The 16524-nt window shown below is 39.2% G+C and overlaps 1 protein-coding gene across 1 annotated transcript in view; it reads right to left on the bottom strand.

The window, feature by feature from the left end:
* Positions 1-327: 327 nt before the first annotated feature.
* The window catches only part of sh3bp1 (SH3-domain binding protein 1), a 29804-nt gene continuing 13607 nt past the window's right edge, over positions 328-16524 (bottom strand). The window contains exons 4-18 of the mRNA XM_041815411.1: positions 16343-16419; positions 15896-16007; positions 15309-15385; positions 15138-15225; positions 13686-13754; positions 13462-13552; positions 13228-13364; positions 10980-11091; positions 10534-10615; positions 10366-10446; positions 7063-7176; positions 6540-6637; positions 5564-5714; positions 3948-4288; positions 328-1123 (exon numbers count right to left, since the gene is read on the bottom strand). Of these exons, the coding sequence (XP_041671345.1) occupies positions 798-1123; positions 3948-4288; positions 5564-5714; positions 6540-6637; positions 7063-7176; positions 10366-10446; positions 10534-10615; positions 10980-11091; positions 13228-13364; positions 13462-13552; positions 13686-13754; positions 15138-15225; positions 15309-15385; positions 15896-16007; positions 16343-16419 (1956 nt within the window). The 3' untranslated portion in view covers positions 328-797. The remainder of the gene's footprint in view (positions 1124-3947; positions 4289-5563; positions 5715-6539; positions 6638-7062; positions 7177-10365; positions 10447-10533; positions 10616-10979; positions 11092-13227; positions 13365-13461; positions 13553-13685; positions 13755-15137; positions 15226-15308; positions 15386-15895; positions 16008-16342; positions 16420-16524) is intronic.

The raw sequence follows: 16524 nt of genomic DNA, 5'->3' as shown, positions 1-16524 counted from the left end.
ATACAAAAGTAAATGAAGATATAACTGACCTCTTATTAGTTTGTACTTATGTGCTATTTGTACAAGTTTGTGCACCTGCAGTACACTGTGCAATTCACATCCTTATGCTGCAGTTAGTACCAGTCATACACTATGATGAAACTTACAATAAAGATATTTTAGTTGGGTTGGATGTTCATTTATTTGCATAAATAAAAGTTTTTTAAAGGAATATTCCACCCAAAATCCTTACAGGAAAACTTACAAAGATTGTAAAAGTTTACTACTCTACAGGGCTTACATTTACAGATAATTCACCTTAAAGAAACCACAGACATGCATTGGAAATCAATTTCGGGTGGCTGCATTCATTTATTATGTTACACTTTTATCCTTAAAGATTTCTCTCTGGCTTTTATTATCAGAAACATACAGTTTAAGGTAACAGTACCAAGGAATAAATTAAAGACAGTGGTTACAGAAACACTGATATGCCATAAAATTGACCATGCCACAACCTGAAATGTATCACTGCTTACAACAACTAAAAAAAAAACATGCAAATGTATTCATTGTAATTCATTTAATTAATACATCCTTGTATTTAAAAAGTAGCTTAAAAGCAGGTCTTGAATCAGTGCTGTACTGCCCTCTCTGGTTGAAATTTGTCCCAAAATGTCTAATATCTGTGTAGCTGTTGCTTTGTGGCATCTGTAGTCACAGGAAACAGTAATGTCTTTGAGGTGTGAAGTAAAATAAACACCATCAACAAGGGCTGTATCTGATTTTATACTGTATTGCATAGTGCTCTGTTTTTCTCACTGTGCTACAGAAGGGACCTCTTTTGGTTGTGATGGAGGAGGGAGAGGTGGAGGGCAGTTTGGTGCTTTCCGTCCAGGCTTCTTCACTGGAGGCTTTTTTGGGTTCACAGGCTGACCCCGGGGTGCTGGTATGGGCTGTGTCCTCGTCTCTTCAGGGACTGGTGCTGGTACTGGCTGGGTCCTGATCTCTGCAGGGGCTTGGGCTGTGGTGGCTGGTGCTGGGGTGTGGAGTTTAGGTGGTGCAGGAGGTCTGGATTTAGAGAACTGAACTGTCAGCTGCTCTTTTGGCTGGAGGGGTTTGTTCTGGCTGAAAGATCGTTTTGCTGTTTATAAGATAGAGAAGACATTTGTGTTATGAGTAGGCATTGCAGGAGCAACAAGATAAGAAAAGTGTTCTACTGATCAAGAGTATTTCAGGGCTCATACTAGGGATGCCCGTGGTTTAATGGTTGAATCTGTTTATCAAATTAGCCAGCGCAAGATTTATGAGTTGGTTAAACCAATTACCTATCGTTTTTTATAAACACAGGCTTTAATCCTGGTGTCTAAGACTCTTTTAAACTGACTGTAATGGCCTCCTGCCACTAGAGGCTGCTGTAGCTTCAGTTAATGGCAGCTGCCTTCCTGTCTGAGCTTACCAATGGCACTTCACTTGAAGTAAATGTGAGATGCTAAGTAGTTAGCATGTAGGTTTTTTTTTTTTTTTTTTAAGATTTATTTTTGGCCGTTTTGCCTTTATTTGATAGGACAGTGGATAGAGTCGGAAACAGGGAAGAGAGCAGGGAGAGACATGCAGGAAATAGTGCCATGGGCCAGATTCGAACCCGGGTCACCTTCGCAGATGGCATGTGCCCCAACCACCCGACCATCGGTGCGCCAGTAGTTAGCATGTAGTAGGGACAGCCAGGGAAGGCCGTTTTTTAAGTAGTAAATAGAAATAAAGTTGTATGTAGTCTGTCAAGGGTTGAAGTTGTGTATTTCAACTGAAGTGAAAAAAGGCCACGTCAAAGCATGATATTAATATGCAAAGAGGAACCAAGGCTGCGGAGCTTCCTGCTAATGTTAGCTACGCTGTACAGAGTATTTCAGGCTCACACCGTACCTGCTGGCACAAAGACCCTGTGAGAAGTGTTCTCTCCTCTTTAGATTAGTCGTTTCAACACTATTTAAATGAGTGTTTAGCCAAATGGGGAAATAGACACCCAGGAACATCCTTAGCTCATACACCATAAGACTTCCAATTGAAAAATCACCTGCAGGTTTTAACCATTTTAACTACTGTCTTACCTTTGGTTTAAGTCAAACCAAGAGTTTTAACATCCACCATGCTGCCATAGTGGCAGTAAACATGCAAGTGTTTAATAAACTTCATACTGATTGTAAAAGTCAAGTAACAACATCTGATTTGAAGTCAGAAGATTACAGAATAAAGGGGGGAAGACATAAGGAAAGTATTTCAGTGTGCAAGTTTCAACAGAGATGACGCACAACCCCAGATGCTGATATTTTGGTCAGTGGTCTGAGACTTCCTGTTTCCTGTGTACTTCCTGGTTGTTACAAGAAGAAAAGTACATTTATTTTCTCACTGTTAGCTTGACCCGACAAGGCAGCACTTTGACTTTATGAGAGGAAACAGATAGAAGTAAAGAATCTGTATGGGACGATGTTATACAATAGAAAGAGACGTTGAAATAATGAGATATGCCTGAGCCCAGATATATGAGGGGACAGGTGTATTTGAAGGACAAATATGAAGGCCATTAAAGGGAGACTACAAATATTATGTTCAGGAAGACTGATTGCCCGCTGTTCAGATTGTAATAATAATGATTGGTAATGTATCCCGTTGCTCTAAAGGGACTTAATTATACAAAAAAAAAGACCTGATGATGTCAAAGTGTTAATGTTATCAGCATGGATTTGAGGAAAAAATGTGAATTTGAGCTTCTATGGTAAAAAAAAAAATACTAACCCTGAGCTGAACTTTGGAAAATAGAGGATCTGTTTTTTCTAAAGCTTAAGCTATTTTTCAAAGTAATCGAGACGGGTTAGCATCTGTTGATTTTGACCATTTGACTTTTGTAAATTTGTTTTGGCTCAGATGCTTTTATTTGAGAAAAAGTAAAGTAGATGTAGTCAGAAACCAGGTAGTGAGAGAAATGACACGCAGGGAAAGAAGCCATCGGCCTGATCCCAAAACAGGCCGCCAGCCTTGACCTTTTCCAACCTCCAACCCTTTTTTTCTGAGAAGGGAATGACAGATGACAGTAGATAATGAGTCAGGTAGGATGGCTGGGGTGACTGGGGCTCAGTAAGTACAATCAGTAATGCCTTAACCAAAGAGAGGGGGTTCAGTCCCCAACTCCTGCAGTCACATGAGGATGTGTCTTTGGCAGAGATTAATATTGTTAACCCTTAAGAGATGCTTTTTTAATCTTATAATTGTCCTATGAAGAAAAAGTCCAATTCAAAACCATTGAAAATGCCATTTTTTTAAATTGATATGTTCATCTTAACATAAACCAATGCATTCCTCAAGATTTCTGTTTGGACTACTTGATTTCAATTTTTAATTTTTACATTTCTTCACCAGATGGAGATACTTTTTCCCATTCAAAGCATAGGTTGAAATTTCACACTTTTTTCTGTTTTCTGCAAGGGTGTCTTGCTACAGAAATGATAAGCATGTGTCACTATTGATGTTGGATATTGATGCTTGAGTGTGTAAAAAAGTGTGTGTATTTTATTTGAGTTTTTTTTTTTGCTTTTGCTCTATTAAAAAAGGGAGTTGTGTAAACATACATGCCTTTAAAGTGTTAAATAGAAAATATTATTATTTGATATGTAAATTTCAGGCAGAAGTAGTTTTTAAAAGACTGACTCATTTAAAGTGGGAAAAAATTAAAATTTATATTATATCCAATTATGTTCAATATGATAATATAATAATCATCATCCTTTGCACTCCACTCATGGATGCTTCTAGTGGCAAGGGAGAATGGAGTGACAAAGTTTTTGAGATTGTGGAGACTCCAGCAACCTTTAAATCTGACGTTTTGAAGCATTTTGGTTTCCTGGTGTCAAGAAAGAGAAAAGCTGGAGTACCTTGTTATAAAAAAGTCAGTGTCTTTATTGACTTTAACTTACGTTTATACGGTGAGGTGATCTTCACCAGAGCTTTTGGAGAGTCAGGAGGTGCCTCTAAAATTGGCTCCAGCTGGTCTGAGCTCTGCTTCTGTGTGGGACTCCTGACCTGACCAGGGTTTGGGGCTCCTGTAGCTTTAGGAAGGTTTGCTGTTGAGCTGCAGGCAGGGGAAGAGTTGAAGGACATGACAGAGCTGGCATTGATTGAGGATGAGCTGCTTGATGTTGTGCTTGGGTGGGTTGAGGTTGCTTCTTCAGGCACAGGGCTGGCCCAGGTGGAGGTGCCAGGGCGACCCACAGAGCCAGATTTGATCAAGAAGCAGCCGCTGTCCAAAGAGGCTGAGCTGATGGAGAGAAACAGAAAAAAAATCATTAAAAAAAAAATTCAGCAATGAGGGAAAAATTCAAAGAGCAGCCACCGACAAAAGAAGCTTTAACGTCCTGTTGTTATAGTTTGGGGCAGCAGGAGTTTTGTTATTGTGCTGTATTTACAGTCCTAATTTAAAACTCCCTTGAGATTATGAATTACAGTGCCTATAAAAAGTATTCACCCCCTTGGATGCTTTATCCCTTTATTGATTTTACAAATCAATCATGTCAACATAATGTTTTTTTATTATTATTTTACAAAAAAAAATCCTCTTTAATGTCAAAGTGATTTAATTGCACAAAGGTCCAGCCAATTGTTGTTAGTAGTCTCATAATTAGTGAAATGAGGATCACCTAAGTGCAGTGAATGTGTCTCGAGTGATTGTAGTATAAAGATACCTGTGTCTGGGAGATCCAGTCACTGGTTAATCAGTATTCATGGCTATCATTACACCATGAAGACAAAAGAAAACTGCAAGCAAATCAGAGAAAAGACTATTAAGAAGAATAAGTTAGGGGATGGATACAAAAACATCCAAGGAACTGATCATCCCCCAGAGTTTGTTAAATCCATCATCAAGGCATGGAAAGAATATGGCACATGTGCCTAGATCAGGTCATCCTCACAAACTGAGGGCAGTGAAAGAAGGAGACTAGTGACAGAGGCCACCAAGACACCTATGACCACTCTGAAGGAGTTACAAGCTTCAGCAGTTGAGACGGGAGAGACTCTGCATAGAATGACTGTTGCCCGGGTTCATCACCAGCCAAATGTTTATGGGAGAGTAGCAAAGAGAAAGCCACTGCTGAAAAAACCTCCAATCGGGAAAAGCGTTCACCAAAAGGCATGTGGGAGAATTCATGGTCAAGTGGAAGACAGCTCTTTGGTCTGATGAGACCAAAATGGTGCTTTCTGGCCATCGGACAAGACACCAAGCACCACAAACACACCATCCCCACGGTCAAGCATGGTGGTGGCAGCATCATGCTGTGGGGATGCTTCTCAGCAGCCAGCCCTGAAGGGCTTGTAAAGGTAGAGGGTAAAATGAAAGCGGAAGAATATAAGAAAATCCTGGAGGACAAAATTACTCAGTCTGAGAAAAAATATTGCCAGCATTACAAGGTGAATGTTCTGGAGTGGCCTAGCCAAAGACCTCAGTGAGGATTTATAAAATCAATAAAAGGGTAAAAAACACCGGGGGCATACTTTTTATGGGCACTGTACATGTTCTGTCCACAAAGACTTATACCTGTTTGACTTTGAGAGAGGCAGGTGGTAAGAGGAGCAGGAGGAGGTTGTGGATGAAGATGAGGAGACAGTTCTGCTCAGTTTCTCCTTTTCTGGCATCGGCAGTGTCACATCATGTACCTCGGGAAGTTCTGGGACCTCAAAGGATATGGCTGACAAAAACAAGACAAGAAAAAATGAAATAACAGCAGCTCTTACAAAAAAACATCACTGTGATAACATATCAGAAAAATGTTCTTTTTTAAGTGTAGGCCATTATCCGTAATAGTAATTCTATGATTTTACTCTATTTTACCCTAACACAACTGTCTGCTGCAAACACTCACAGGCAGACTTCAAGGTTTAATTCTCCTATACTGTATTTACAGAAGTTGTTTCCTGTGAAATGGTTGCAAAAGGTGCAGCAACTTTCAGTTTCACCCAAAATAAAGTCTTTGCAACACACAGTTTTGAAAGTTTGTGCAGCAGATCACAGTAAGAAGCTTTTAATCATAATATTATTGGTAATAGTGCCTGTTAGTCTATCATAAAGGAGGGGAACAAAAATTAACGTGTATAACGTATAAGATAACGTGTATGATTTTGTCTTTTTTTAAAACACCCATATTATTTCATAATAATCTCGCTTATATGTTGTATATTTCTAAACACAACTTTGTTGGGATACTATAAATCTATCAATCACTTCTTAATACGTACACAACCTCTGAGAAGGGGAAGAAGAGGTCAAGAAAGGTCCATACAGGTCATTTTGGCACATGGGTCTAAGCTCATTTAAAGGCTGAGTCAGCCCTAATGTTACTGATTGTTTGATTGCTGTGAGTGTCTGTGTCTATAGGGGTGTTTCTTTCATTAGATCTCTAGGATTATCGAAAAAAAAAAAAGTTCTTTTAACCAAAACAACATTCAGGTCAAAAATCAAAAAGGTCCTCGAAAGGTCAAATAAGAGACTTTTACTTGTTTATTTTGTTTTTTACCTTCAGGAAAGAGGCTGGAGCAGTACTGGATAAGAGGCTCGATGACAGTCACCACTTGGACTGAAGAAGCTGACGCCATATCCAACAGAGCAGCTTCCCTAAAGAAGCAGAGATGTGAAGAAATCATGTAGTGCAAACAATCAGGTTATTTGAGTCATTCTCATAGTTCATCAGGTTAATTCATAAAATACAACCTCTGTGTTACCACAGGATGATTAAAAAGTGGATAACAGCTTGAAATAGTCTCTGCTCATTGAGGTCTAACCAAAGAGAGCACTTATGCAATCTGTTGCTAGATTTAATGTATTAAACATCCCTCCTTAGGAAAAGAGTTGAAGCCTAGACAGCCATTTTCTGTTATTAGACTGTTGTGGTTCAGACCCACTAGCAGGTGTGATTGCTGAAATATGCTGTCCATCTAAATTAAGACATAAAGATGATAAAAGAGGAAGAGCAGGCAGGATAGGGGACATGCATGTCTGATAAAAGTAAACAAAAGGTAAAGAGTCTGGTTTCTACTCACCCTTCAACCTGTGGCCAGAGGAGGTTTGGTCCCAGGACGATGGCAATGTTACTTGGTGTCATCTTGTTTACAGCTTGCTGCTCAGAGAGCAGAGACAAAAACTGGACAAGATACCTAACAGGGAAATTAAGAGAAAAAAAAGAGATAGAGCAGAGGTTAAACTGGTTTGTAATAGAAAAGTGTAGTTTCTGTTCAGTGGAAAGTAAATACAAGATTGCACGAGACCAGTGATTGCCAAATTGGGCAGTGTGGCCCGTAGAGGGAGCCTGATGCAATGACACTGTTTTCCACAGCTAGCAAACAATCAATAGGCAGGTGATGAGATGTGCCTAGTTAGAATTAAGGCCAAGCAGTTCAGTCTTGGTTTCATCAGAGAATTTGTTTCTCACAGCCTGAGAGTCGTTCAGGTGCTTTTATTGTGAACTCCAAGTGGGCTTTCATGTGTTTTGTACAGAGGAGAGGATTCTGTCTAGACACTCTGCCATAAAGTCCAGATCAGTGGAGGGCTGCAGTGATGGTTGTCCTTCTGGAACGTTGTCCAGCTCCACACAGGATCTCTGGAGCTTGGTCAGAGTGAGCATCGGGTTCTTGGTCACCTCTCTTACTAAATCCTTCTCCCCTGATTGCTGTTTGGCCTGGCGACCAGCTCTTGGAACAGCCCTGGCTCCTGGCTGTGGCAAACTTCTTCCATTTAAGAATTATGGAGGCCACTGTGCTCATGGGAACCTTCAGTGTCACAGATTTTTTTTGTAGCCTTCCCCAGAGCTGTACCTTGCAACAGTCCTTTGACCCCATGGCTTGGTTTTTGCTCTGAAATGCATTGCAAGCTGTGAGGTCTTCTATAGAGAGGTGTGTGATCAAGAGAAATGTGAGGAGCCAGGGCTAAATTGTTTTTTGCCAAGGGTCTTAATACTTTTGTATATGTACTTCTAAACTGTTGTTTTCACTTTGTCATTACGGTGAAGTGAGAGCAGATTAATAAGAGAAAAAATGAATTCAAACAATCGTAGCATCAGGCAGTAACACAGCATATTTTTTTAAAAAGTGAAAGAGATCTGAATACTTTCTGAATGCACCTTTATACCTGATGTCCAAACTACTATAATAAAGGCAAGAAAATATGATGAGTCATATCTTGATTTTACTCCACCTTTACAATGGTGGGTGTTAAATAGAGAGCCACATTCCTTCCTTTTAATGTATCCCATCTGTTTAAGACAGGCTTTTCTCTGTGTATAGATATTTGTGTTGATGTGTGTGGTGAGGGGGGCTCTAAAGTATTTAATCTGCTAAAAGGGGAACTGGCAGAAAAAGTTTGGAACCACTTCCACAAATTGATTAATGATTTAAAAACATTTTGCAACACATTTTGATTTTAAAAAAAAACTTTTAGCAATCTTTTTGCTTTTACCAGAAAAAGCATCCTGCTAATACTATTGAAAGGCAGTTTTCTGGGGTGATTTGTGCTCGGTTTTATGTTAGCACCCACTTGCTAAGCATGTTATAACCTGCTCATGTTCAAAGATATAACCTGTACTTTAATACATGGCTAATGTCAGCTTCCAACTTCGAGCTAAACTTAGCGAAAGTTAGCTAGCTCAAATTGGTTTGGTATAGGCTACATTTGTAAGCTAACTACTTAGAATAGCAAAGCTAACATGCTGGTCGTTCATATTTCTAAGTACATCTGTGTAGTTTAAAGGGCTAGCATTAGATTCTGCAATAGGCTATAAGCTAGTCTATTTCTGAAAAGGTTGATCTACTGTATTGTCAGCCTATGTCTCAACTACAAAGCGACAAAATGCAGTTTCCTATCAGTTTGAGTGCAACTTCTTCTTCAACATAGGGTAAAGGTCTCAAAATTTCATTTCATTTAAAGTTATAAGTTAGAAAGTCTTTAAAAAGGTTGAAGTTACTGATGTGAAATATTGTGTTCTTTATTAAAGAGAAAATCACTGAATTAACCCATATCTGTCAAGCTTATGTGCTATATTCAGTATGTCCAGGAGATGGTTCTCTGCACACACACTGACAAGAAATGTCAGTTCTGGCTAAGGGTAAAAGAGCTAGGTAGCAGTGAGAACGTCATAACAAGCTAGCAGCTGTTCAACTTTCGACAAAGCTAAAAAAATACAACAGTGACCTCCCAAAGGTAAGGAGCTGAACAGGAAAATCATTGAATCCATAGCTTTTGATAAGAGACGCCTTTCAGCGTGGTAGAATATACGGGCTTCCGCGGGCTAATAACGCATTTAAAGCCCCCTTATAGCCTTACCTGAACTGCAAAACTTTGTTTCAAGTTACAAAAAGAATCTCCTCATTAAAGCTAAACATACTAGCTTCACCACAAATATAAGGACATCAAGTGTTCATCCTGTTAGCATGTTGAGCCTCACTGCCTCAGTGGATATGAGAATTTAACTCTTAAAAAGCCTGTCCTGCACTCACAGGAGCTCTGAACTATAGCTAGATTTTTTGCATTTAAGAATTTTTGTTGTTGTTATTTAAAGCACTTTGTATTTGGAGTATCTCAGGGAGCCATCCTGCATACAGGCTGAGTAATAAGGAGAATCAATCTAAATTTATAAGCTATTTCTTGCACTGTGGAGCTCAGTGTCAGCAGGTTATTTTGCTGCTTTTTATTGCCCTCAAAGATGAAGATGACTTTGGCTGTACTGCTAAAAACACATGTAGCATGTCTTGTATGTTACCCGAAGACATTAGTGTAAGTTTTTCATTAGTGTATGGCTGTATGTGAAAAACAAAAAAAAAAAAACATCCTTCATTTCTGATAAAAATCAAATGTTTTGTCTGTTTCTAAAAAAAAAATAGACTACCAATATTTAGAAAAAAAAAATTGTCGCACAGCATGGCATTGGTGTTTTACAGTGGAAAAAATGTAATTAAATATCGGTATCGGCCAAATTGAGTTTTAAAATATCGGCATATCGGATATCAGCAAAAATCCATTATCGTGCATCCTTAGTTAAAATGATTGTTAATGAAAGGAACAAGCCACACAAGCAACTGTGTGGCTTACTATCTTTGTTCTCATCCGTTCTCAGTGTGCAATCCTGAGGCACCAATAGCAGCACTGCAAATCCTTACAGATTTACTAATGTGGCTAACATCCAACTCACTTCAATTTTAATTATGCACGTGTTTTATTTGTTCTCCAAAATAACTCTTTAGGGACAAAGATTTCACAATCAACATGTAAACTCCAGACTTCCAGTAACAGAAAACAAGAATGCTAAATGATCTTTGACAATGATATGCACGAAAAACATCAGAAATACACACCGGAGATTGTTGTAGTTTTCAGATGGCAGTTTCTTTAGAAGTACTTTGAATTGCTCTAGCTTTTCTGTTAGGTCTTTTTCCCTGTAAGGAACAAAAAAACACACACACACATTCAATAAACAGACCAGAAAAAAGAAATACAAGCTGTAGTGTAGATAGGATACAGACCCTGCTGCTTTGAACCAGTCATTGTAGAGTTCAAATGTCATTAGAGGTTCAGGTAGTTCTCGTAGGTAACACTTTAAAGCTCCTGTAAAACCAGAGGAAAATATCATCAATGTTGCATTTTAGAAGGTGGAGGGAAATAGTTCATTTGAATACTTTCAATTGTCATGTTGTAAGGTTAAACCTAAAAGTGTCTGTTTTCTTCACTGTGACTTTGTGCAGCCCATGACAGCTTCAATATCACTGTTTTAAAAGAATCTCTAGTACACAGGAAGCTGTGCTTTTTACATTACTGGAAGCTGCAACAGGAGCCATATTTGGAGTTAACAGAAAAGGAAAATGGGAAGTTAGAATGAGCTGTGAAAGCCACATTGACTGAACAAGAAGGAACAGTAAAGAGTGCCCACAACAGAAAGTCATCACTAAACCAGAAGAGGAAATCTGTATACCTGCTACGGCGTGAGGGTCCATGCTGAACTCACTGTGGTCGACCATTTCCTGGTTCAAACAAGTTTTCAGCCTCTTCACCACTGAAGCTGCTGCTGCCAGGCGGAAAAGACCCTGAAGGAGGACGAAGAAGAACAAATCAGCCATGCTGAAATCCAGCCAATACCGAGAGCAGGTGGAGAAGGGTTTGACCATCTAAACATTATGCCTATGAAGCTACATGTTCTAACTCCTAAAGTAACTGCATACCAAATGACCCAAGATGAACTGGTTTAAACAGTAAACTGGTTTAAAGATTGCACTAATATAGCACTTCTCTGATCACTCAAAGTGCTTCTACATCACATTTACCCATTCACTCATGCATTTGTGTGCTGATAGCAGAGGAGGTCTTAGGTGCCACTGGAAGCAAGTGAGTGTTCAGTGTTTTGCTCGAGAACACTTGTTAACCTCAGGAGTTGGGATTGAACTGCAAACCAAAGTAAAGGGGCCATTTGTAACTGAGCCACGGCTGCCTCTGATGAGATCATAATGTTTAACAGAACTCATCTAGTTTATATATTGGTATTTTCTTCTGCAATCTGCAAGCATCAACATAAGCATACCCAAACCCAAACCCTGCAGAAATTACTTCACTGCATGCTGGCTGCATAGCGTGAGCAATGGCAATGTAGGTCAGCTGAAAGCTGGCTGCAAAACATTTTGTTTCCCTTTAATCAGTGCGTCAATAACTGGTGAAGGGACTGAAAATTACATTACCGGTAATAAGTATTTACATCCTTGGATGTTATATCCTCTCAATTATTTTAAAAATCAATGATGGTCAATATAATTGTCTTTTTGACAAATTAAAAAAAACTTCTTTAATGTCAAAGTGCAAAACAAATTCTACAAAGTTATGCCAATTAAATGAAAGTATGTTATGTGAAATAAGTGACTGCATAAATATTCATCCCCTTTAAAGTGACTGACCTAATTCACCAGAGGTCCAGCCAACTGGCGCTAGTAGTCTAACAATTAGTGAAATGGGGATCATTTGAGTGCAGTTAATGTTTTTCAAGTGATTGTAGTATAAAGACACCTGTGTCTGGAAGTTCCAGTCACTGGTTAATCAGTATTCCTGGCTACCATTACACCATGATGACAAAAGAACACTCCAGCTTTTTGGCCATCAGACAAGACACTCTGTTTGGCAGACACCAATCACTGCACATCACCACAAACACACCATCGTCACTGTGAAGCACAGTGGTGGCAGCATCATACTGTGGGGATGCCTCTCATTAGCCGGCCCTGGAAGGCTGGTAAGGGTAGAGGGTAAAATGAATGGAGCAAAATATAGGAAAATCCTAGAGGACAATCTTTTTCAGTCAGCAAGAAAACTACAGCGTGGGAGAACATTCATATTCCAGTAAGGCAATGACCATAGAGTGAAAGCTACACAGAATCTTTCATCCCAAAGTACAAGGTAATGAATACGCTGCAGTTTGCACAAACTAAAAGTTTATTTTTTCAGCTACCTATGGTGGAAATGCAGATGTACAAAGCCATATTTAAACTAATGAACACACAGTGGTTACAAGGTGGAAGTAGCACTGTTATGACATACTTCAGTGAGGCAAACACCAATGACAACTAACTTAGAAACTTAAAAGGGCATTTTTGCAAAGAATGTCACTTTATACAGTGAGTACAGATTACAGTTAGTTTAAAATTGATTATTTTTTATCGCTGAAGAAGACATGTTTGTGTTTTTGTATTTCTATTTAAGTGATAATGGACAAACAAATTTTTAGAGCTACCTTGCATTTGTTGAATAAAAAAATGCTGATAAAGAATGTGTCACAGAGCAGGTCACTGATCTTGATGTGATAAATGAATATGCTGTAGTATACCAATACAATCCATGGGTTTACTGATGTTATCTAGTTAGGATTTTAAATAAAGTTTTGGTCGAGCTAAGGAGATATGTTTTTATCTGCTGAGGGACTTCCATGGTGTCGAAAGGTGCACTGATGGAAATCTAGTTGAACCATGAGTTCATACGAGAAGGTTTGCAATAAATGAAAGAGTTCCTGATTGGAGGGCTTTAATATTGCCATGGTACTCTAAGGGCCTCAGTAGGCAATATTCTAGGATGGTACATTCCCACTGTGTAAGAAAGCTTACCACAGCAGAGCTGAAAAGTGTATCAGTCAGATTGTTATGTTTTGGCCCAGTGAACCTGTTAACTACTCCTGTCAGTCCTACCTCCTCCCTCATGCCTGTTCTCAGCAGCATGTGAATACACTCCTGGATGGGTGCAGCGATTTCTCTCCCGCTCTGAGACAGATGAGAGAGTAAAGGTTCCCCGTAGACCTTCTGGCAGTTGAGACTAAGTGCTGACCCTGTGGAATCAGATGAGTACACAGAGGAAATATGAACACATGGAGAAATATTACAGCAGGGCTAAAAAATCTACAGACTAGTGACAACTAACTTCACCTTTCTGACTGTGGTTTTCTTTGAGCTCGTTGATGTTTTTGTCCAGAAACTCAAGGGAGTTTTTGTGGTATTCTGCTTGAAGCTCCAGAAGCTAAGGTTAGTTCAAAAAAAAAAAAAAAGATGTTAATTTTTAAAAATCATACAGATGAGCGGTTGCAAACTTTCTTAGAAGTAAAACTTTATTCATTTTGTTTGAACACCAAACTATAGGAAGTGCAACTCACACGAATGAAGTAGTTAGCGTAATCTTCCTCTTTGGTTGCAAAGTGATAAAGATCTGCAGAGTACTGGTCCTGTGGAAAAGGCGAACAGTCTGAGGTCAAGGCAATTGTACTTTTACAGAAGTGCACCGTAAAAGGTATCCACCCCCTCATGTTTTTACCCTTTTATTGATCTTATAAATTAATCATGGGCAATTTAATTTCACTTTTTAACTAAAGAAAATACAGAAAAATTATCTTAAATGTTAAAGTAAAAACAGATTTCTACAAAGAAATGTCAATTAAATAAAATTATAGAATAGAAAATAAGTGACTGCATAATTAATCACCCCCTCCAAGTCAGTGTTTAGTAGATGCACCTTTGAATGCAATCACAGCACTGAGTCGATGTTGGATGGATCTCAATTAGGGTTGCACATCTGGACACTGCAATTTTGCTCCATACTTCTTTGCAAAACTGCTCAAGCTCTGCCATGTTGCACAGAGATCCAGCACGAACAGCCCTTTTCATGTAAAGCCACACATTCTCTATTGGACTGAGGTCTGTCTCTGACTCGACCACTCCAGAACATTCACCTTGTTGTCTTTAAACCTTTCTGTGTAGCTTTCGCTGTCTGCTTCAGGTCATTATCTTGCTGGAAAATAAATCTTCTCCCAAGCCTTCATTTTCTTGCAGACTGGATAAGATTGTCCTCGGGATTTGCTTTATTTTGTCATATTCATTTTACCCTCTGTCTTTACAAGCCTTCCAAGGCCAGCTGCCAAGAAGCATCCCCACAGCATGATGCTGTAACCAGTGTCATTTTGGTCTCATCAAACCAAAGAACCTTTTTCCACTTGACGATGGAGTCTCCCACATGCATTTTGGTGAACTCTTGGCAAGATTTAATATGAGTCTTGGTGGCCTCTCTCACTAGTCTACGCCTTGCATGGTCACTCAGTTTGTGAGGACAGCCTGATCCAGGCAGATTTACACATAAGCCATACTGCTTCCATGGCTTGAAGATGGATTGAAATGAACTCTTGGGGGTGTTCTGTGCCTTGGATTTTTTTTTTTTTTTTTTTTTGTATTCACCCGCTAACTTACAATTTTTAATAACATTTTCTCTAATTTGCTTGGAGTGTTCTTTTGTCATCATGGTGTAATGGTAGCCAGGAATGTTGATTAACCAGTTACTGGACCTTCCAGACACAGGTGTCTTTATACTGCAATCATCTGAGACACATTCACGGCACTCAGGTGATCCCCATTCCACTAATTGTGAGACTACTAGCACCAATTGGCTGCAGTCACTTCTTTTACCTTAAATTTTTTTGTTTAGTTGGCATTACTCTGTAGGGATCTGTTTCCAATTTGACATGAAAGGGTTTTTTTTTGTCAAAAAAGCCAAATTATATTGACCATGACTGATTACAACTAAGCAGTTGAACACTTTCCATACACTGTACTATTACCTTGATGCTCTCCAACCTCCTCCAAGCTTCTTCTACTTCCTCTCTGAGCCCATCCTGTCTGGCCTGAGGACCGGTGCTGGCTTGACTCCTAAACACAAAAAACTAGTCATGTAATGTGTGTTTTAAGGTGTTAAACAGGTGTAGGTAGCCCTGGTTGAGCCTGTAACTCACCTGATTCTTGCGTTGTTCCAGTCTGTAGTAAGTTTTGCAAACTGTTTCTTATTCTTGAGAATTTCTGGTAAATCATCCTGCCAGGAAAATGAACATTGTATTGAGAACAGCTTTAATGTTTTTTGGGTTCAAGAGCCATTTTAAAGCTTCTGTGTAGATTCTGGAGCTACCATTTGGAAAAAAAAAAAAAAAACATGTCTTATATCTTTGTTTATCTCATCCTGTATATGTGGGGAGTCCACTGTCAAAAATATTAGGTTAGATATTAAAGAAATAGACTATTCAGCATGGTATAATTTGCACTGTCTACATTTTTTTTTATTAACAATGCGTTCTGGTCTCCCAGAGACTAAGAGACATTAATTTAGTACTTGTGTCTGTATTGTGCATGAACAGTGCATCTTCAGTTATGACCTGACATCAGAACTCAGTTTATGTATACTGGTATTTATCAGACAAGTGTTTGTTCAGTAGTTTTACAGCTGTAGCTTTGGGCTCCCTGCTTATTGGCTGTGTCTCTACTTTGTTAATGTTAAAGATTAAAATCTCTGTTTTGTGTAACATAATGCTGCAAGAGCTATTCTCACCTCACTGAGCTTGTTGAGCGGCTCCAGCACTTCTTTCTCCACTTTCATCTCAAAGTCTGCCAGCATGCTCGCCAGCATCTTCTCCATGAAACAGCACATCTCCAGCACCCTCCTGCCTCACACAAACACAGGTAAAAACACAGAGAGCTCACGCTCAGCACCTACTACAACACATTTTCGACAGGTCACAACACGGAAAGCACCAGAGCTAAATTTAAACCTAAACCTTATGATTCAGAGCTATAAATAAGAGACTTAGAGAATTTCAGCCACAGTTTGAAGACAGTGAGTGGATCCTCTTTCAGTTTCACCCAGAACTGAAAACATGTGTATTTTAAAGTCATGAGGATTTCACATGACAGCAGTCAACACAGCTGTAAGAGTTCAGGTTGAGCGTATATGCTAATGAAGAGTTGGACAACTGTGGAAAAAAACCAAACCTGTCACCTGATCGAGGAGTCTGCATCAAAGTCTTTGAAGCTCTCTGCCATGCTGATGGACAGCAGCATCAAAGGAAGCTTTTTCTGTGGACACAGAAGCAGATATGACACCTATTATCTGTTCCTTACATTCATTTTCTTTATAACAACGGTCTACTTTAAAATTTGCAATGTCTGTAAATAAATATC

Source organism: Cheilinus undulatus, linkage group 20, assembly GCF_018320785.1.
Source record: "Cheilinus undulatus linkage group 20, ASM1832078v1, whole genome shotgun sequence".
Taxonomy (NCBI): domain Eukaryota; kingdom Metazoa; phylum Chordata; class Actinopteri; order Labriformes; family Labridae; genus Cheilinus; species Cheilinus undulatus.
The sequence above is the reverse complement of the archived record's forward strand: the minus strand, read 5'-3'. Positions and strand labels throughout refer to the sequence as shown.